The following is a 21988-nucleotide window of genomic DNA, read 5'->3' as shown; positions in this document are numbered from 1 at the left end:
GAAGAGAATATGTGAATCATACTTTGGCATGCTTTTTTTGTGATCAGGGTATTATTCACCAGACGACTACTTCTTTTACACCCCAACAAAATGGTGTGTCCGAATGGAAGAATCGTCAAATAATGGAGGTTGCTCGCTCCTTAATGTTGGATAAATGTGTTCTTAATCATTTGTGGGGTCATGCTGTTTTGCTTGTTGTGTATTTGATAAATCGTGTTCCAAGTAGGGTTCTTAACTTTCAAATATTGCTTGATGTGCTACAAAAACATGTTTCTCTTGTTTCTATATCAAAACTTCCTCCGAAGGTGTTTGGGTGTATTGTGTATGTGCATTCTACTCTTATCAGCTGAGTAAACTTGATGCATGTGCTCTTCGATGTGTATTTATTGGGTATGCTAACAATCAGAAAGGTTATAAGTGTTATCATCATCCGACAAAGAAAACTTATATTACCATGGATATCACCTTCCATGAGGATGTTTCGTATTTTGTGAAGCCCTATTCCGACTCTCCACTTCAGGGGGGAGATGAGGAACGAAGTGTAAATTCGAAGAAATGTTATGAATGATGTGTTACAAGCAGAGTTGGGGACAGAACTTATTATGTTGCGATATACTGATCAGTCGGCTATGGATAGTGATTGGTCAATTGTCATTCCTGAAACTATTTTTACTAACTACAGATCAGATGTGCCCAACGAGTTGCCTGATGTTAGTATGTCTGACGAATTACCTTCTGATGACCGGTTGACTGCTGTTGATATGTTTAACGAGTTGCCTAATGATGGTTCGCCTAGTGATGATTCTTCTAACAGTTTGGTACAAGATGGTGACATACATGAGGTAAATTCTGATGATTCTTCTACTTATCAGTTGCCTCCATGACCTAATCATGGAAATCCTAAAGTACAATATGAGCTTGATATGCATGCCAAAGCCAAATATCCTATCAACAATTATGTGTCTACTCATTGTTTGTCCAAACCATATGCATCTTACATATGTCATCTATCTAGTGTATCAATTCCAACAAAATTGCATGATGTTTGTCTAACCCTAAGTGGGTTGATGTCATGAGAGTTGAGATGGAAGCTTTGGAAAAAAAATTCCACTTGGGATTTGGTTCTTTTACCAAACAGGAAAAAAGTTGTTGGATGTAGATGGATGTTCACTATTAAGCACAAAGCAAATGGTTCTATTGACCGGTATAAGGCCAGATTAGTTACTAAGCGTTATACTCAAACCTATGGGGTATACTCAAGCAAATGGTTCTATTGACCGGTATAAGGCCAGATTTGGAAACTTTTGCTCCTGTTGCCAAACTTAATAATGTGGGTGTTATTCTGTCCTTAGTAGCAAATCAAGATTGGCCTCTGTTGCAGTTTGATGTTAAGAATGTTTTCCTTCATAGTGATCTCAAGGAAGAAGTTTATATGGATCTCCCACCTGGTATTGGAACATCTCCTGGAAAAGGTGTTGTGTGCAGGTTGTGAAAGGCTTTGTATGGTTTGAAACAATCTCTTAGAGCATGGTTTGGGAGGTTTACAAGGTCAATGAAGAAGTTTGCGTATGTCCAAAGTCATTCAGATCATACTTTGTTTCTAAAATGACAAAATGGTAAGCTAACTGCATTGATTATTTATGTTAATGACATGATAGTGACTGGTGATGATAAAAAAGAGATACTACGCCTTCAAAAGTACCTAGCTATTGAATTTAAGATGAAAGAATTGGGTGAATTGAAGTATTTTCTTGGAATCGAGGTTGCACGATCCGAGCATGGTATTTTTTTTGTCTCAACAGAAGTATGTTCTAGATTTGTTAGGTGAAACAAGTATGTTAGATTGCAAACCTGTTGGCACTCCAATTTAGCAGAATCATCGTCTGGGCTTATTTCCAGATCAAGTTCATACTCATAAGAGGCTTGTAGGGAGATTAATTTATTTGTCTCACATTTGCCCTGACATTGCTTATGCAGCTAGTGTGGTAAGTCAATTTATGCACTCACCTAGTGAAGTTCTATGGATGCAGTAATCCATATTTTGAGGTACTTGAAGATGGTTCTTGGCAGAGGCTTGGTTTTCTCCAAGAATGGTCATTTGAATGTCAAAGGGTATACAGATGCAGATTGGGCATGTTCTATCACTGATCGGCGATCTACATCTGGATACTTTACGTTTGTAGGTGGTAATCTAGTTACTTTGAGAATCAAGAAACAAAAAGTGGTGGCTAGGTCAAGTGTTGAAGCTGAGTTTTGTGGTATTGAAAAAATTGTTGAGGGATCTTGGATTTAAACCGAATGGTGGTATGAAATTCCAATGTGATAACAAAGCTACTATTGAGATTGCTCATAATCTAGTGCAACATGATCGAACAAAACATGTGGAGATTGATCGACATTTCATCAAGGAAAAATTGGATGTTGGAATTATTTTGTTTCCATTTGTGGGATCTGAAGATCAACTCGCTGATGTACTTACTAAGATTGTGTCTAATAGTGTGTTTTCCAACTTGCTTGAAAAGTTGGGCATGTGTGACATCTTTGCTCCAACTTGAGCAGGAGTGTTGCGAGTTATATATTAGTTAAAGTGTAAATAATAGTCTGTTGTCCCACATTGACGAAGCACATATATAATACCAATTATAATTCCTATCTATACTCCACTTTGGAGATTAATGAATATATAAGAAATTCCCAAATATTGTCATATATATACGATGAACGGATACGACTCACGAATCCCTAAGATCCTCACAAAAAAGATCCTGTTAGGACTCATGCAATGATCTTGTTAGGACTCATGCAATCCCCTTCATTGAGTGCCAGAGTGACAAAAACAAAAAAGAAGAGTCATAATGCCACAAAGAAGAGGAGATGAGAGGGGAGAGAAATAGAAGAAAATCCTCCATTATTTCTTGCAGAGGTGGATTGTCTACCCTCCCATTTTCGTACTCTTCTCATGCCCTCTTGTGATATGTGATCATGGTTAAGCTACGTCAACATTTTATATTAATTTTTTATAGGAATATAAAATGTTGACGTGGTTTAATCGTGACCACACAAACAGAAGAACATAGAAAGAGTATGAAAATGAAAGGACAGACAATCCATCTCCATTTCTTGCCCAACATATCACATCACTAGTTTATTGGCGAAAAACAATATTATCACGATAGTGTTTTAGCACTTCACAAATTACTTAGTCAGATCAATCATTCAGACCATACAAAAAAAAAAAAAAAAAAAAAAAAAAAAAAGGTCAGACCAATCACTTGGTCGGATCAAAAAAGAAGCATATGACTAGATTACAGGTAAGCATTGGACTCTTGCAATCCCCTTCATTGAGTGCCAGAGTGAGAAAAACAAAAAAGAAGAGAGATAATGCAACCATGCAATCAATTCAACCATACATTTTTACCTAAATTATATTATCATATGGGATATATAAGACGGATGCTCAAAGTTCAAAGTATATAAATTAGCTGAACAAGGAGTTAAAAAAAAAAAAAAAAACTAAAAATTCATATATTTGGTTCTTGAATTTGACAAAATGTTAAGAAATAATACTTCGCCTAAGTTTGAATATATAAATTAGTTGAACGGTAAAAGAAGTTCAACGTATATAAATTAGCCGAACAGAAAAATAAAAATTACTAAAAATTCATTAGTTGGTCTAAGCCCATTCATCTTTTCATCCTCCTAATTACGTGGTAGGTGTGTGAGACCTATGCTAGCGGTTTAAAAAGGTTAATTACATTAATAACCGATGATGTTTATTCTTTTTTCACAGAACCCCTTCAAGTTTGATAAATAACACTAACATCTCCTAAGATTTTAATTTTCTTTCACATCACTACGTAATGACGTATTTACACCTATAATTAATTACTTGAAAAATAAAAAGCTTTCATAAATTAAAAAAAAATTAAACAAAAAAACCCTATGCCTCTTCTTTCCCTTCCATTTTCAGCCACCATCTTCCAAAAATATTACTGCCACCAAAAGATTCCTCCCCTCTCCTCCCTCTCGCTCTCAACCATCTCAATCCAACCCAACACTCCATGACGTTCTGGTCTTGAACTGGGGTGGGGGAGGCCATGAACATGTAAAATCAATTTAATTGGGAATAATTATTATGCTGCCAGAGAGATTTTATTTGTTGAGAATTAATAATGAATGATATGGGCTACAACTATTAACCAATTAATGGTTCTAGTGCAGGAGATCCGAGCACTCTCATCATCTCATGGCTTTCATTAAACTCACCGGGAGTTGGAACTTAAGCAAGCATACACATATGGGTTAATTACACTAGAAGATGACAAAAAAGAACCTATTTTCTTCATGAAACTGGGGAGCACGACCAGTTCTTCGCTACCTCCTCCATTCACGATTTTAATGCCATTAACGACATCCCCATCTCTTTCATTATGAAATTTTCTTGTCGACATCATAATCTCTTTCGCTCTATTACCTTAATGTCATACTTTCTAGAAAATCTTCTCGTCGACCTCACCATCTCTTTTGTTCAAAGCTTTGAGATTGTTCAACCAAGAAGACGATCGGGAGAGGTTGCTAGAAATAAATGGAGTTAGGCTTACTATCTCAGCACTTTGTCAAACGTCTTTGAGACCAAATAACGAATTTTTATTTTGAGTGCCCTTATTCCAATTGAGTCATAACTCGGGGACAATTTCTACAATTTTTCAAAATCACCGCTCTTCCAATTTTCATGATAATTCCTAGTCCCACGTGGTCCACGTGGTTTCTGAATTGTGAGGATGAGGAACTCGGATTTAATTTTTGGTGAATGAGGAGACTCGGAATATGAAAAGGAGAATTAGGTTAGATCAAATCAAGCCATGCCAGATGCTGAAAAATAAGCACGTGAACGTGGTGACAGATCCTATCCCACTGTATTTTCCCCGACAATAAAGCCATTTTCATATTTTATATCCTTTTCAATATTAGAATAAAAAAGTATGAGTATTCAATTATCGAATTCATACTTTAAAATGCCGCTGTAAATATATATATATATATATATATATATATTGTAAATCTCATTCAAACGATAGTATTTACAGTGAGAGAATGAGTAAAGTCTTACAATGGAATCCAAACCCATTAAAAAAAAATACCTCTGTGTCTAATTAAATAAACAAATTCTATTATGTAACCGTGTTTATAACATTTTGGCACCATTAGCCCAAAGTCCAAATAGTGCAAGGCATAAACCCAGGCATTGGTTACCCTATATTTATGCCCGTAACCAAATCACAATTTGCAAAGTCACACCACTCACTGAGTGCCTCGCTCTCTTAGTTCCTTCGCTTTCTTCTTCCACTGCTCTGCTTCTCACCTTCCTCTCTCTTGTTTCATAAAGTGCCGTTCTGTAGCAAAACCAAATTAGGGCAAATACTATGGAAGAAATCATATCCTCATGTTCTCCACCCACTTTCTGCCAAGAAACCTCCTTCACATTTCAACAGCGCCTACAGTTCATAGTTCAGAACAGGTCCGAGTGGTGGGTGTATTCCATTTTCTGGCAAGCCTCCAAAGGCAGCATTAGTGACCAAGTTTCCCTGTCATGGGCCGGCGGCCATTTTTGGAACACTCACGATCACTTGGCATCGAAAAGAAGCAGTGGAGTGATCAACAGTTACCAACCCAAGTTTGGGTTCAGTAATGGGGAGAGAAGTAAGGTGATTAACCGGGAAGTTGAAGATCTTTTGCATGATGACATGGTGGATTTGGACATGAGGCTCGTGGATCGTGAAGATGTCACTGACTCCGAGTGGTTTTACTTTTATACCCTTTCTTTAACCCAGTCATTCTCTGCAAGCCAGGGTAATAATAGTAAAAATATTGTCGGCAGGGCATTTGGTTCTGGTGGGTTTGTTTGGCTTGCAGGTCACCACGACTTTCAGTTTTATGAGTGTGAGAGAGTGAAAGAAGCAAGAATGCATGGAATCCAAACTTTGGTTTGCATTGCAACTCCTTGTGGGGTACTTGAACTGGCCTCTTTGGATGTTATCAAAGAAGACTGGGGTCTTGTGCATTTATCAAAGTCGCTGTTCGGATTAGACGGCAACAACAACAAGAAGAAGCTCTCGAAGCAGCAGACCACCCGGGATGGCAATGTACTTGTTCCTATCCTAGAAAATGGACTGTTTTCAGCAGCTCAAAAGGAATTGATTCGACAAGGTATGGACCAAAAACTATTTTACCAAATACCAAATTATAGTACTTATTGATTTGTACATGTTCGAACTTGATTGGTTATTTGTGGATATATATTATCAAATATAGATCAAGTTCTAAAAATGGCAAGGTCAATGATCAATACCTATCACTAAACAATTTCTTTTGGTTAAAAAAAAAATAAAAAATTCTTTTGAGAATTATTAGTGGTACACCAAATATCTGATTATGCACTCCGCATAAAAAATTTAAGTACTATAATTTCAATGATGTACAATACACTGCTTGTATACGTGTATACTTTCAATGATTTACCTAATTTAACATTGACGTTTAATACTACTTTTACTAGATCAAGGTGGTAGTAAAAACGAAGATGCACCTATCAATCTAGGAGAGTCGTCACCGGAAACACCTTCTGACTCCGTTGGCAACTTCACATCGGAGAATACGGAGAACATGACTCGGTTGAAAAAGAGAGGAAGATCATCAAACCATGGAGCTGCAAGTAGAGAATTACAATTGTTAAACCACGTTGAGGCCGAGAGACAGAGGAGGGAGAAGCTCAACCACCGATTCTATGTCCTCCGGTCAGTTGTTCCCAATGTGTCAAAAATGGACAGGTCCTCTTTGCTTGCCGATGCCGTGTTGTACATCAATCAACTCAAATCAAAAGTTGAGGAATTGGAGGCCAAAGTCCAAGAACAAACACAAAAACCTAAAGCGGGCAATAATGCAAATAACAATCTTGATCATCACTCCAGCCAAAGCACCAGCTCCATCGTTGACCAGCATCATTATTCTTATTATAATATTAGTAATAATAGCAATAGTAATAATAACAGTAATAGTGATAGGGCAGCTGCTGCGGCTGTGGAAGTGGATGTGAAGATTATGGGGTCAGACGTCATTATACGTGTTCAGTGTCCGGATGAAGACTACCCATATGCTAAGTTGATGAATGCACTCAAAGGCCTAGGGCTACAAGTTTACCATGCAAGCATATCGAGCGTGAAAGAGTTGATGGTTCAAGATGTTGTGGCAAGATTGCCTTATGGGTTTACCGGTAAGGAGGCATTGAGAAATGGTATTATGAAAGGATGGTACTCTTAAAAATTACAAAAATACTACTTTTACCATCTAGTTGTATCATATCTCTAATAAAGACGCAACCCACAAGTGTTGGCAGACCCTATCTTTAGAGAGATGATACAAATGATAATATAACTAGGCGGTAAGTGTAGCATTACGCTAAAAATTATAAGTTTCATTTATTTAGCTTCCTTTTTTTTTCTTTTCAAAATTTATTTAGCTTCCTTAGCTAATGATTTTATTTTACATTGGTACCTCAAAGTCGGTGTAAGTTTATAATTAAGTGAGAATTCTTCACTTTTCCATTTTATTAGATCAATTTATAGTTGAACTCCCTATTTTTCTAATGTAAAAATATTGATGTACTAAAAATAAATAAATAAATAAGGTGTCGATAACACAGCCAAAGTATTAAACCCAAAATAGTGACGAAACCAACAATCGTATGACACAACACAAAAAAGGGAACACACTTTAGTTTCTGTTGATCTTTAATAGATTTTTATTTTTATTTATTTAAGAGTACCTTTCCTTTTTAACTTGATAGGGTCTGATAGTGGTGCCAATAGTGGGGTGTGGTGGTTGGGGTGCAGGGTTACAATACAATTGCGGTAAAGGCGGTGGCAGCAGCAGCAGTGGTCGTGGTGGCAGCGGTGGTCGCTTTGTTTTCCAAGGATAAAATATATGTGCAAGGATAAATAATACCATTTTTTAAAATCAATGAGGGTATAACATGAATTAAAATATTCATTAAAACGTCAACTTTGTTTTTTATAAGTCTTCTTTTTATAAAAACAACATTTAAAAACAACCTATATATTGCTTTGAAAAACTGCTGTTTGAAGACCATTCTTTAAAAATAAGAAGGATATTTTATTTTTACCAAATACTTTTTTATTTCTTAACTTTAAAGTGAAGCAGTTTTTTATAAATAATAATAATAATAATACAAACGGGATCTTAGTTTTTTACTCTAGGCCCATTTTAAAGCCCATCGTAGCGCTATCGCCTCCACTACGAGATGGTGTTCTCTCCCAAATTTTGAGCCCCATCAATCACCGGCTTACCAAGATGATCTCTGATAATGAAGCATGCTGCCACCATGTTCTGAATAACGGACTCATCAAAGTTTGTATGAAAATGAATGGTCTGGTCCACATAATCTTCTCCATACTCCTGCCTGCTGTGTGATCTTGAACCTTATTGTTGGCATTGAAGAAGGAACTTCCAACACTGATAGCATAACTAAAAGAAGTTCTGGGAACAGGTTTAGACTTCCTGAATTCAATATCATTTCTAGCGTTCCATATTTTCCTAACAAAGCCATACTTGACTGGCTCAATTCCTTATTCTCAGAGTTAGTTAAAGCATTTAACCAATCAATTACATTTCCATCATTAATTGGGTAGTTAGTCGGTTGAATTGAAGAGCATCCCATATATCCTTAGCAAACTAACACTCTTAAGAATAAATGATTTTGGTCTTCAGTATTAAGAATGCAACAATTAGTATATTTTTGATATACTTGCTTATTCTTTTCCTATTTGGAATGAGTCGATTACTCATTTGTAGCAGTGGTGAAGCTACGTGGAGGCGAGGAGTGGCAGCCGCCACTCCTTTCGCCTGAAAACATGCCTAGGAACACTAGTTCAGCCCTTCCGCTCTCGTTGAAATCGAGGGTCAAGTGCTGGTTCTGTCGCAAACAAAGGCATCGGATTTTCAGCGGTAGCAATGTTTTGGCTTTCTACAAACCAGAAGGAGAGAAAGAGACGATCAATTTCTATTCAAAAGGCATACTAAGTCACATGCTATCTAGTCCACCTGAGTTTTTAAGTAAAACAATAAGCATTGATGTGTTGTACACCACCTAGGTCACGTGGGGGGGCTAATAGCCTCACTATTTTTTATTATTAAAAAAAAAAAAAAAAAAACAAAAAGGCTCGACTTTGTAAGAAAGTCCACCACACCCAAAATAACTCCCTAATCCTCCATTTCCTAAATCCCACTCCACCCAACCGGAGTCCACCATCATCAGCACACCACCAATCTCTTCCCAAGCTTCACGTACCTATCGACACTTCAAGATCAACTTAATTAGGCATTTCATGATCAATTTGATATTTATATTTATTCTATGTGTTTGAGAAATAACTTTTCTTAATTGCAAGGAATTAATGATCTTATTAAAAAATGATGGAAAAGGGTCACACTTTGTATAAAGATTATGAATAAAAAGTTGTAATTTATCGTTTAATTTTTCAATGGTATTTTAATCTAATAATTTTTTTTAGCTTGAATATTGGGATCACCCAATATTAAAATTATGATCCGCCACAACTTGGAGGAGAAGGCTGTGATGGGATCGATGAATGGTCTCAAGTTTTTTAGAATCTAATCCTAACCAATTTAAGCTTCTTAGATAGCTTTGATATTACCGCTTACAACCGCTTTGGTGAAGAGACAATTTTCTGTTATGAATATTGACTCAAAACTTTGCACTCTCCAATGTGAAAGCAACCGCTTCGATTGAACCTTGCACTCTTTTGAATTTTTACCCTCCCCTCAGAAAATCCTAGCTTCGCCACTACTTGTACGGGAACCACATGGTAGGACATTGTCACCATTGATTCATGAAGGACAATGCCCATTATTTGTACGGGAACCATATGGTAGGACAATGTCCATTAATTGGGTAATGCTAGAAAGACTAAATTTATAAGCAAAAATTTGTATACTAAATAGTGTGAAAATTGATGGTTGAATTATTACTTAAGCATTGATAAATGTGCTCATTCTTATTAGTGTCACATCATTTAGTTTGCAAATTTTTTCTACAAATTTAGTCTATCTAACATTACCCTTACAAATTCAGTCTCCCTAGGATTACTCTTAAATTAAACATACAGTACAAAAGACCCACTATTATACATAGAGCCACTTGAACAACGAAATTGGTACCAAATATTAACGATGTTATATTTATCTATTGGTACTAATATATCAACATCATTTTAACAGATCTTCCAAGTATCTATAGCATATCAACAATATCTACTAAATATATACACTTTCTCGACTTCATTTGCATTTCCTCGTGTCTTGTAGAACAAGCATGGTCATCCAGCGGAGTCGCTAGGACTCCACCTAGTGCCCCAGAGTAGAGTGATGGTAACACTGCTACTCCATCTAATACAGCTCTGCTCGAAACTGGTAAGTCCATGACCGGACTTTTGAGGTAATTGTATTCGGATCAGCCTTACTTCGCCCTTGAAAAAACATGGTCCCACACCCTGCATTGTTGTGACCCCAGTAATCATTACTGTACCTCTTCCTGCACCCATTCGTGGGGCCCAAGCATGCAAGCCCAAGCCCAAACCTAGTAGCTGATACTACAGCCTAGAGCCAAGGCACAAGCCAGACAATAAGCGCAACCCAGCATGCTTACTACCTATTTATCACTGTTGGATGAGTTTAAATTTTGAGATCTGTATAGTGGATAGACAAATCTCAAAATTTAAACTTATCCAATGGTAATAAGTAGGGTGATGAGTATTATCCCCACTTGAGAGTGGTGAGCAAACATGTACCCCTATAAGTTTGTTAAAACAGAGAAGGTCTAATTCAACTACAAAAGGTATGGAAACTCGTTGAAATTGTTCTTTTACTAGATGACCAAGGAATGCGTTATTTCTCACTCTTAATTTCATATCAAGAGAGCATGATCAAAAAAAAAAAAAATTGAGGTTTCACCATAAAACCAGTTGGTAAGTAATCCAACTCTTTATAAGTCTTACAAGGCTGGTCTATCACCTATGTTGGATTTATTCATTCACATTCTCATACACCCCTCACGTTTGAGGATTCAAGTCAAATATGTGGACAAAAAATTGAGTGAAATGGAGAACCTATCGCCGTTGGGCTTCATTCATGGCCAACTAGCGCTTTGATATAAAGAAAGTTGAGGTTTCACCATAAAACCTGAAAATATGAGAAGTGCATCAACTCCTTATACCTTTGTAGAGTTTGATCCTTCACTGAGGTGAGATTTGTCCTTCACACTTTAATCTCATTCTAATATTAACTGAAATGATGGGTGAGCAAAACCAAACTCTTAAACTCTCTATTCCTTAAAGTGTAATTTGAAATCTTCATGTTAATAGCCAGCCATTGTTATTTTCAAGCAATCCAACAAGAAGTCAAGCATAGATCCTCATTCTACACAACTAATAGGTGCATTATTTATCATATTTTCATATTAATTATCCCTAAGTTTTGTTAAGTAATTGGTCTTAAAAGAGCCTTATTACTTTCCTTTTCTCTGTTTCAGCCAATCTGCGCACTTAGAACGTTTTTGGCAATAATTCAACTTTCCGGAGGGGTTTTGATGCAAGGCCAACTGGAGAAGGAAGCTAAGAGGCTGAAGATCGTTGTATCCAAATTTCATAATTTTCCATGAAGCCATTCATTCCAGTTTCACAAATGAATCCCCCAGAAGTTGTATTCCCATCAGAATTGCGCAGCTATAGAAGAATGAATATTTGGAGGCTTTCCCGATTTGGAAAGATAAGAGATAAAGCAATGTTTCCCATATTTTTACAGAATTTTCCAAAAGATAAATCGACCCCAAAACTGGCGTGCAAGACAGATGATGTGTTTCCCAAGTCAAGAAGGATTCGTTCTTAGTTTGTGTCATTAATTGTTTAGGAGTTTGTTTTATTTTAGGAGACTTTCTCCCAGACCTTTTAGGGTTTTCTAGTATAAATAAGTTCCCTAAGCTCTCTTTAAGGGATCCATCCATCAATCCATACCACCGCACCATACTACCATTCACCATTTCTGCAATTTGTGAAGAAGAGCTTAGGGACATGCTTTGCCATGGATTCCGGGTTCTATCTTTCTTTTATTTTTATTTCTATGTGTAACTAAGTTATTTTCTAAGGTTTATGATGAAGCCATGACATGAATATTTGCAAAGTACTTTGTTAACTATTATCCGATTATATGCCATGTTATATTCTTAATCTTTGTGGGTATTTTATTCTAGGTTTGAGTTTCTAATGATTGATCACCTGTAGGAATTTTGCATCTAGATATTTAGATAAATCTATGAGGATGACCAATATCAATTAGGTTTATTGGCACTAAGATTAAGAAGAGTAGACAAACTAGTGAGGATGACCAATATCAAGTTACTCCTACTTAGTTGACATGATTCTTCTATGCTTAATGGGTTTTTATGTGTTTAATTGTATGTCTAACCAATAGTATATAATTATCATGTAGAGATACAAGAGTTGATGCCTAACCAAGGATTAATTCATACCTTAGAAAGAACAACTTTTAACATTGGCATGGTAATTGGATAGTAATTGGCTCTAAGAAAAGTAAATAGGATTGTTATTGGTGGATTCATAACCTTAGGCTTTCTTGTGTCATGTGTTTGTTTTAGTTAATTGCCTTTTATTTTTCTTGTTAAGTTTAGTCTTAATCAATTATTCAATTCAATATATCCTTTGTTTGTTTAATTAAGTTTAGCGTGATTAATCAGTTAAATTGGAGTTAAAGCAATCCCTGTGGGATCAACCTCGTATTTGCATATATTACTACAATCGATTCGTGCGCTTGCGAGTTTAACTTGGTTTAAATTAATCTATTATTTAGGTTAGTTTAAACATACATCAAGTTTTTGGCGCCTCCCTTAATCCCAATTTGACTTGTTGATTACGCTTTACTAAATTCTATTTTTCCTTCTTTCTATTTTCTGTTTTATATTATTACCAAAAAAAAAAAAAAAATCGTCGTTGGTTGCATTCCCATTATTGAATTGTCAAGTAGACTTTCTCCTTGTCTGACTATTAGTGTTCGGTTGTCATATTCTGTTTGGATACCTACTTTTGTCTTTTCATTCATCTCTACCACCCCGAGTCTTCTAGTCTTCTAAATTGGATTCTTTTGTTTGGAATCCGTGAGTTATTAAGAGTAGTAGTTCTTTGGTTTAATTTCTCTTTTTCATCAACTAGTTTTCTTTCATTCCTTCTTTCACTATTTTACGTTTTCTTTTTGTGGGAAAATACCCGATGGCTTGGCATCAACAATTTCCAATGGAACATTGGCCTAGTGCTCAATTCTCAGAGTTTATACAAGAAGCCACACCCGTGGAACCATAAAACCTTCATGGGAATAAACTTTTGCACCGATGATTCAAGCTAATACGCAATATCAACAAACCGCCTCTCAAATTTTGCAAGCTCTCCAACAAGGGCAGCGAGGGTTCTAACAAGGGCAGCAAGCGTTCCAACAAGAGGAGCAAGCACACGCTCATGCAATAGCAAAATTGGAGAAGCAAGTTGGACAACTTGCTGCGATATTGAGAGAAAGAGACGGAGAAATATTTTCAAGCGAACCTGAAGCTAATCCCATTGAGAGTGTGTGCCATGTACAAGTCAATGCAACTGAAAAACTCGAAAGTGAGGAAAAGATGTACAACCAGCTTGGTGAACTGACCAAAATGGCAGCAGAAGACGAAGACAATGATGCCACACCACTTTCTAAAAATTCCTACTTATGAAGAGGAGTTTCCCTTTCTGCAAGGCTTCACGAATCCACATAGAAAGGAGCCAAACATCGAGTTAGGAAGCCGAAAGGAGGGAGACGACAGAGATAGAGACAAGGGATGCGATAAGTCGGATTTTCAATTGTTTGAACCAAGTCCACCTCTATCAAGTGTTACAGAGTGCTACAGGATAGATTCCATTGAACCAAATGTTGATGATTCTTTCATTCTAAGGTCTTCCAAGGATCCTTTTGAAGTCCACTGCTCGAATTATGGAAGAGAGTTTGGAATTGAGCCAAAACTGAAGTTATGCATGCTCAACTCACTTTCAATCCGGTGGCCAAGATATGGTGGAAGAGACAACGGAAAAAAAGTGAAGAAGAGAATGAAGTCTCGAGCGTTGAAATTGAAGAAGAAGCAAAAGTATGCAGTGCCTCATTGCCTTGTATCAACACCAAATTTCAAAGCTACAAGATGGAAGAAAAGGAACAAGAAGAAGATTCATGGAGTGGTTCCTCATTTGAATGATCTGTCATCCTCGATTTAATTTCAGCATAGTCGAGAAGCGCTTCTTGGGAGGCAATCCAAGTTTTCTAAATTTTTCATTTGTTTGCGTAATTTTTAATTTTAATTTTGTAGTAAGTTTTTATTTCTTTCTTGTTTTGCAGGAACATAGGTTATCCAAGATTCAAGTTTGGGGGAGTTCGTTATATGGCAATTCGTATCACGCTTCAATGTTGTTCATTCATGCTCCAATAAAAAATCCGGGGAAGTTTTCACACCCTCTCTTTAAATGTGTTATTTGTTATCTTCTCTTTGTTCTACACATTGAGGACAATGTTTGATTTTAGTTTGGAGGGAGGATTTGAGGATTTAGATTTTCGTTTCTGTGTTTTGTTTTCTTTTAATGTTCATGCTATCTATGTTTGCATAAAACTTTTTTAATTGGAAAGAAATTTGAAGATTTTGCCCACACTATATTCTTCAAATTTTTGTCCTCTTTCCAGCCATACAAAGACCATGAGAATCGGATTTTTCCTTCAAAAGTTATGATCAAATCTTTGTATAAAGGTCGAAACTGCATGTGGTACTTGCTGTTTGCAACCTCTGTTGGCATATGTTCGTTTCCTTTGTTTATTTGTTCTATGTTTTGTTGTTTTATTTAAGTCTTAATGTCATAAAAAAAATTTGTCGAAAATTCGAAAAGATTTTATTTTTCTTGAGTCATTTTCTTTTAGTTTGACCTTCTATAAGTCAATGATAATAATTCGTTTTCTTCTAGGTCACAAACTTATTTGAATTGGTTCTTTTTATGTGAAAATTCAATTGTTTTATATAGTTAATCAGATTCTTACATGATCATTCTCAAGTTTATTTTATACAAATAACCAATGTTAGTATGATTAGCTTTTTAACTTAGAGAGAATTACGTGTGGATTTTAAGTGAAAACTTATTGAACCCTTGTGAGATTTTGAGCCTCTTGCATATTCTTTCTTGTGAGTTTCATGATAGCATTATTATTCACTAGAACTTGCTTCAATATCTCTCGAGGCGAAATCCTAAGTCATGCAACATTAGAGAGATGATTAAGGCCATGTTTGGATCGTTTGAGCCGTTCTAACCAACCTTTTATGTTATATTATCCCTAGTTACCTTGTTGAAGTCAAATACTTAGCCTTTTCTTTCATTACCCATATTCATCCTTACCTATTTAACCTATATTAGCCATACCCTATAGCTTAGGAGATGCCAAGTGGACATCAAGGAAGAATAAGTTTGGGTTCTACAATAAAGAAGTGGCGTGTACCAAGGTACCATGTATAGTATTATTTTTATTCTTCTTGAAAATAAAAAAATTAAAAAATTAAAAAAAAAAGAGAAGAAAAGAGAAAAAAAAAAGAATTAGAAAAGAAGAGTTTGATTGTTCCATCCTTATGACATGAGTCCTGAACGCCAATAATAGAAGACCCAGGTTTCAAATGAGGATCAATTGAATTACATAGTGAAGATATCTTGGTATTTCTTAAGCTTTAGTTTTTCCATATCCTTTCTTTGATAGCTCATACCCTAGCCTATCATTACAACCCTTGTAAAGACCTTTGATCTTTGGTGTTGCATTGATTTACATTAGTGGAGAGTTGATATAAAGAGCAAACTTATGGGGTTTTTGTATTGCTTATCATGATTTGAGTGAAACACTTTGCCCTTTTTCTTTATGAGTGATATTCATGGTAGAGGATTTGAAGTGGAAGCTTTGATTTGCATATACCTATCCGGGTTGAGTAAGTTGTATTGATATTGATTATTTCACTCATTACACTTGAGAATGTTGTGTAAGGTTTGGTTAATTTTATTTTGAAAAATGTTTAATTCTCTTAAGTTTGGTGACTGTCTCATGATTGCTTTGAGGTTAATTTATGGAAGGTCTATTGTTTTTTATGTCTTTTATTTTTGTTTTGCTCGAGGACTTGCAAAAGCTTAGTTTGTGGGTATTTGATAGGTGCATTATTTATCATATTTTCATATTAATTATCTCTAAGTTTTGTTAAGGAATTGGTCTTAAAACAATGATTAAAGGGGGCACTTTTTAGGTTAATATTTGAATATTGTGCTTGAATGAAGGAAAGCCCAATGAAGCCAAATTAAAGGAAGACTTGCCTGAAGCACCAACATCAAGCCTAGGAGCAAATTGAAACATTTTCAGCCAAGACACAAGCCACTTGTTTATAACTAAGGTGACAAGTGATGGAAACTAACCTACTATCAGCCAAAAAATACTTTCCAGTGGCATTATAAGTAAAAAAAAGCCAATGATCAACTCACTACCCTCCAAGAGCTTTCAGGCAAGAGCAGTGCCCTGACCCTTGGGCCAAATCACCTATAAAAGGAAGAAGAGACAACAGAGACAAGGACACTCAACCAATCAAACAAACAAGCATACAAACTCTGTTCTCAAACCAATTCGTACTCTTCAAGCCTAAAATCAACTCAGATTCAATCTCTTTAGCAATAGTTTCCTCATAAAAGCTATCTTTTGTCTAGTATAAAAGTTGTGCTACCTCCCTTAGTGTTTTAGCATCGATTCCCTCGTGTAAACTTGTTTACCATCCATCCTTTTTTAGCATACAAGCCCTGTAAACTCAAGGAGAAGTGGACGCAAGAGGTTTAACCTTACCAGAGTCTCTTTGTTTGTTCTTTAAATTAGTAGATCTATTAATTAATATACTCTTCAGCATGTATTCAAGTCATTTCCACCTGGTTTTCTATTTTAAGAGTCTCATTTCATTGGGATCTAGATAACTTAATGGATTTGTTTTCATTAAGAGCAATTTGGAACCAAACAAATGACTTAAGGGGATCAAGACTCTTTCCATTCGAACATACAAAATCATAAACTAAAGTCCTTGTTTACAAGGCAAGAAAAGAACTTAATACGGACTTAACTCATCTGTGACAATCCTTTGATAACAAGAAGTTTGAGTAACTTGGGGCGCAAGTAATCGACTTGAAACACACTTATTCTACATTTGCTATATTGAGATAGCAGTGGCATGCCTAAGCATTTAGTTAGTTTTGATTGCGAGTCTCAAGGCCTACAACTATGGCCCCACAAAGACATATTTCATAACTAACTTCAAGCTCTTATTGCAGCACACAAGGCAAGCAAGAGCCCAACTACCAAATATAAATGCCCAAAGTGTCAATCCCTTGGGAAGCTGTGCTGAGGTCCAGAGACCTTCTCTAGAGAAATCTTTGCCTGAACACCAACAATCATGCTGACATGGCACATATGTTATTGCATGGTTAGTTACTGATCTCACTTTACGTAATAATTTGCACACATGCCTTCGTATATTAGAAAATTAGATTTTGTCGTCATCAAATCGTCATCCAATTTTCATATCTAAGATGGAAGATTCTCATCCCCAATAAAGATAAAGGAACTTTAACGAAAAACTCATGGTATTGTTCACTTTAACGAAAAACCATATTTTTACACTAATAAGTCAATTCTAGTACTATTCATTTTACCCTTTATTTTGTCCTTATCATTAAAACTCAAAGTTTTCAAGCTCTTTTTCATTAGTTTTCCTTAAAGATAAACATATTAAATTGTGTGAATTACATGCAATGAGATAAGATTCATTAAAGATAATATAAGAAAACCTAGGATTTGTCCTTCTCTTAAGTCCACTTGCATTGTATTTATGGTTCTGAATAAATTAGAAGACATGGACATTGTAATCGAAGCCAGCTGGCTTATCTACAAGGTCTGTCAATAAATTAAAAGGAAAACTATTGAAAATGATTTGAAAACTTTGAATTTTAACTATAAGAATAAAATAAAGGGTAAAGTGAATAGTACCATAATTGATTTTTTAGTATAAAAATATGGTTTTTCGTTAAAGTGAACAGTACCGAAAGCTTTTCATTAAAGTTCCCTAAATTAAAACACATCACATTGCAATTAAAGCCAGCTGGCTCATCAGTAGGTCGTGCTCAGGTACTTTAATCTCTAGGACGCTACTTCGCTGCTGAACATTTCAGCAGGAGGTCCTGCTTACACCCAATCTCGGATGAATACGTGTTCACTCGGAATTGAATGTAAGCATGAACTCCTGCTGAAATGTTTAGCAACCAAGTTTTATTCTTTTTTTTGTTCTTGATCCATTTTTATAGCTTGGCTTGAATTGTACACATCATGAAATTTAATCAAATTTTCTGGAACATGTTTTTTATTTATTTATTTTTTTTTTTGGAAAACATTTTCTGGAACATTTTTCTCTTTTGCAGTGTCCATATATGGTGCTATTGTCATCCCACTTTCCCTGTACTCTGGACCTTTTTTCTCGACCGAATGATGATTTTCGTAAAAACCCAAAGGGTTTTTTGAAATAGGTCCAAAGTAACTGAAAATTGGACCTATTTCAAAAGTCAAAAGTTACTAAAAATTGAATCTATTTCAAAAGGTAGTCTATAAAATTGGACCTATTTCAAATTTTCCCAAACCCAAAAGCAAAGAGAAAAAGACTGTGGAAATCATGCTAAATAAAGGTTTATTTTATTTTATTTATTTATTTATCAGAATGCTAGATAGAGCTTCGGATATCGAATATGAAAAGGGAATTGGATCCTCTCCTGAGTTTAGACTCATGAGTCTCTTGACCGACAAACAAAGGCCGTTGGATTTTGATCCAACGATTACAATTATTATAACTTTTAAAGAGTCTTTCTGTTTGTAGCCGTTGGATCAAAATCTAACAGCCCATGTGTGTTGATCAGCAAGCTCCTGAGTCCAAACTTAGGAGAGGATCCAATTCCTATGAAAGGTGCATTGTTCACATCAAATACTATTCTACAATCCTCGCGTCTTGTCTTGTAATGTCTTATCTTGCGGGCTTTTAAGAATATCTCATTAGCATTTATGTTTATAATTATTACATAAAATAGTTTAATTGACAAGGGGTATAATAGTAAAATAGTAAAATATATGTTTGAATTAAAATAAAAAAATAGAACAATCTTGCTACGTAGTACTACGGTCTAATGGTATTCCTCTTCATTGATAAACGAGAGTTCTTGGGTTTGATTCTCGCCAAATGTGAATTTAAGCCACATGATTGCTAGCTCATTCTGAAGCTTATCCTATTCCCACACTACCTTGGTAAATATATTATTGTTTGTTAAAAAAATAATGAAACAGAACAACCCCGCGCAATAGTAGTTACTATATACTTTTCTTTTTTTTTTTTTAAATTCCTTTTAATTACCCCATTAAAAGTAAAAATTTCTTTTGATTATTCAAAACAAATTTAATTCATTTTTCAAATAAGAAAAATTACAACAAAAAAAAAAAAAAAAACTAATTGCAACACGTGTAAGCAGATGGCAAAAGACTAATATTCTTATTACAAAAATATTTACGTCAATCAAAACGTGTGAAATACTAAAACGTGTAAATTACAATCTTTACACCTTTTGAATGTAATAAACCTGATAAAAGATACCACATTAAGGGCATTATATACATTGTAGCTACTAGCAAGCCAGAATTCTACTTATTTACGTTGTCTCTCTCACATGTAACTATTCCTCTTTCTCTGTTTTAATTTCGTCCATTTGCAATAACGACAACAAAAGTCACTCAACGGTCAAGTCATATTTTTTGAGTAAAATCTTCATCTCTGAATTTCTCTTCTTAAGTTAAATTTACTTGTATGTTAAAGAATATCAAATGATATTTAGAAATTTTACCACATATAAATTGTCTAAACCTATATATTGTACACTTGTACACATTTTCTATATATAAAGTCAATGAAAAAGGTGAATAGTGATTTTAATGTCACCAAACTTCAACAAAATTATTTGGACAAAAATGTCCCCAAGACAAAAAACTTCAAAGCATTCCAAAATAATGCATCAAATAAGGCATGAGCATTTTCGTCATTTTAACAGTATTTTTTTAATAATTAATTTTTTTGTGTTTTTTTTTTAATTAGTACCTCACAATGGGTTAGCAATAATGTGATTCCAATTCTCTATTTTCAAACACGTTCGAAACATCTTAAGAGGCGTATAATGCCGATTATAAAAAATGTCATTCACACGTGGATAATAATGTGATTAAATTAGTTATCAAACTATTGTTTTTTTTTAAGTATAGATAGCATCGTTTGTTAAAAAAATAATCATTTGACAACTAATTTAATCACATTACTATCCATATGTGAAAGACCTTTTTTATAACCTGCATTACACGTCTTTTAAGATGTTTTCAACACGTTTTAAAATAGAGAAATTTAATCACATTATTACTAGCCTATTGTGAAGTACTAATTAAAAAATAAAATAAAACATCACAAAAAAATAATTAAAATGAAGAAGACATTTTTTGAATAACGGCGTGCTAATCGCAATTTACATGTTTTAAATGTATTTATATGCGTAAATTGACAAAAGAAAAGTTAAATATTTGAAGTAAATGAATAATCTTAGATCATGCTAGAAAAAACCTCTTATAAACCAATTAAAGTAGCTGAATTCACATAATAAAATTGTTCTCTATAGAATTTACATTAAAAATAGAGAAAATAATATTTAATAAACAACTGATTCAATCACATTATTACTAACCTATTAAAAAAATCACATTTCTAAATCGGTCCTAGGTCCCTTAGAGTTTTTCTCGCCTACTTTCTCTCCCCTTTTCCATGTTTTTTAGGGTTTTCAGTCCTTCCTCACCTTAGCCGGCTGTTTCTTCGCTTGAATCCTCCCCTGGCTTCCTCATCTGCTACCTCACTCTTCGGTCCTAACACCACCCATTTTGTGAAAGTCACCAAATCAAATTACTCAGTTTGGCTTCGTCAGGTCATATGCCCTTTCTCGTCGGCCATGACCTCTGAAAGTTGGTTGATGAAACTCATCTTACCAATATAATTTTTTGTAACCTTGCTTTTTATGAACTTTGTATACATGTTTATTCAAGGAAATCATATTTCTATCGTTTAGTACTACGATTTAATGATATTCCTTAACACTTGTAAGAAGTCTTAGGTTTTCTCGCCAAATGCGAGTTTGAACCACATTATTGCTAGCTCATTGTGAGGCTAAGCTCACCATCCACTTTTCCCTTAATGTAGATAATATAGTTTGTTCAAAAAAAAAAAAATAATCATATTTCTGCACATATGATCCTGAGAAATACTTCTATCCTTATTCCTTTTTATTTGGGCTTGATGGGGTTCTAAAGGCCCAAAAAATAAAAAGTAAAGATTTTTTTCATTGATTAAGTTGGGGAAAGTGCCCAACAAAGAAGGTATAAGGGTTTAGGAGTAACTAGGCCTTTGAAGAGCCCATAATCTTGTCGGGTTTTTTGTGAGGGGTTGCAGGCGTCCTCTAGTTAAAATTAGATTAAACATACAATACGAGTTGATCAAAGGTGACCCACTACTGTAACAACAAAATTGGTACCAAATATTAATAATGCTCTTTAATTTTGATCTATTGGTACCAAAATATCAACGTTATTTCAACAATATTTGTAGGAGTTTGAGACCCTCTTGTCCCACATTGGGCAACAATATTTTTTTTACTAGCCTTTATATAGGCTTATTCCTTCTTCTTAGTAATTAGAA

General features: G+C 35.0%; 1 protein-coding gene across 1 annotated transcript; it reads left to right on the top strand.

The window, feature by feature from the left end:
* Nucleotides 1-5291: 5291 nt before the first annotated feature.
* LOC137711870 (transcription factor bHLH14-like) lies at nt 5292-7544 on the top strand. Its single transcript, XM_088683834.1, has 2 exons — nt 5292-6207; nt 6557-7544. The coding sequence occupies exons 1-2, from the start codon at nt 5424-5426 to the stop codon at nt 7315-7317; spliced, it is 1545 nt and encodes a 514-aa protein (XP_088539960.1). The 5' UTR covers nt 5292-5423; the 3' UTR covers nt 7318-7544.
* Nucleotides 7545-21988: the final 14444 nt, after the last annotated feature.

Source organism: Pyrus communis, chromosome 14 (genome assembly GCF_041283825.1).
Source record: "Pyrus communis isolate YQ-2024b chromosome 14, ASM4128382v1, whole genome shotgun sequence".
Lineage (NCBI taxonomy): Eukaryota > Viridiplantae > Streptophyta > Magnoliopsida > Rosales > Rosaceae > Pyrus > Pyrus communis.
Note: the sequence above shows the minus strand (reverse complement) of the source record. Positions and strands in the feature narration are given on the sequence as shown.

What these genes read in the sequence shown, in the direction of transcription:
- LOC137711870 (XM_088683834.1), top strand. Translation starts at nt 5,424, where the DNA reads ATGGAAGAAATCATATCCTCATGTTCTCCACCCACTTTCTGCCAAGAA. An exon ending in AAAGGAATTGATTCGACAAG is followed by an intron (nt 6,208 to 6,556) that starts GTATGGACCAAA and finishes TACTTTTACTAG; the next exon opens with ATCAAGGTGGTAGTAAAAAC.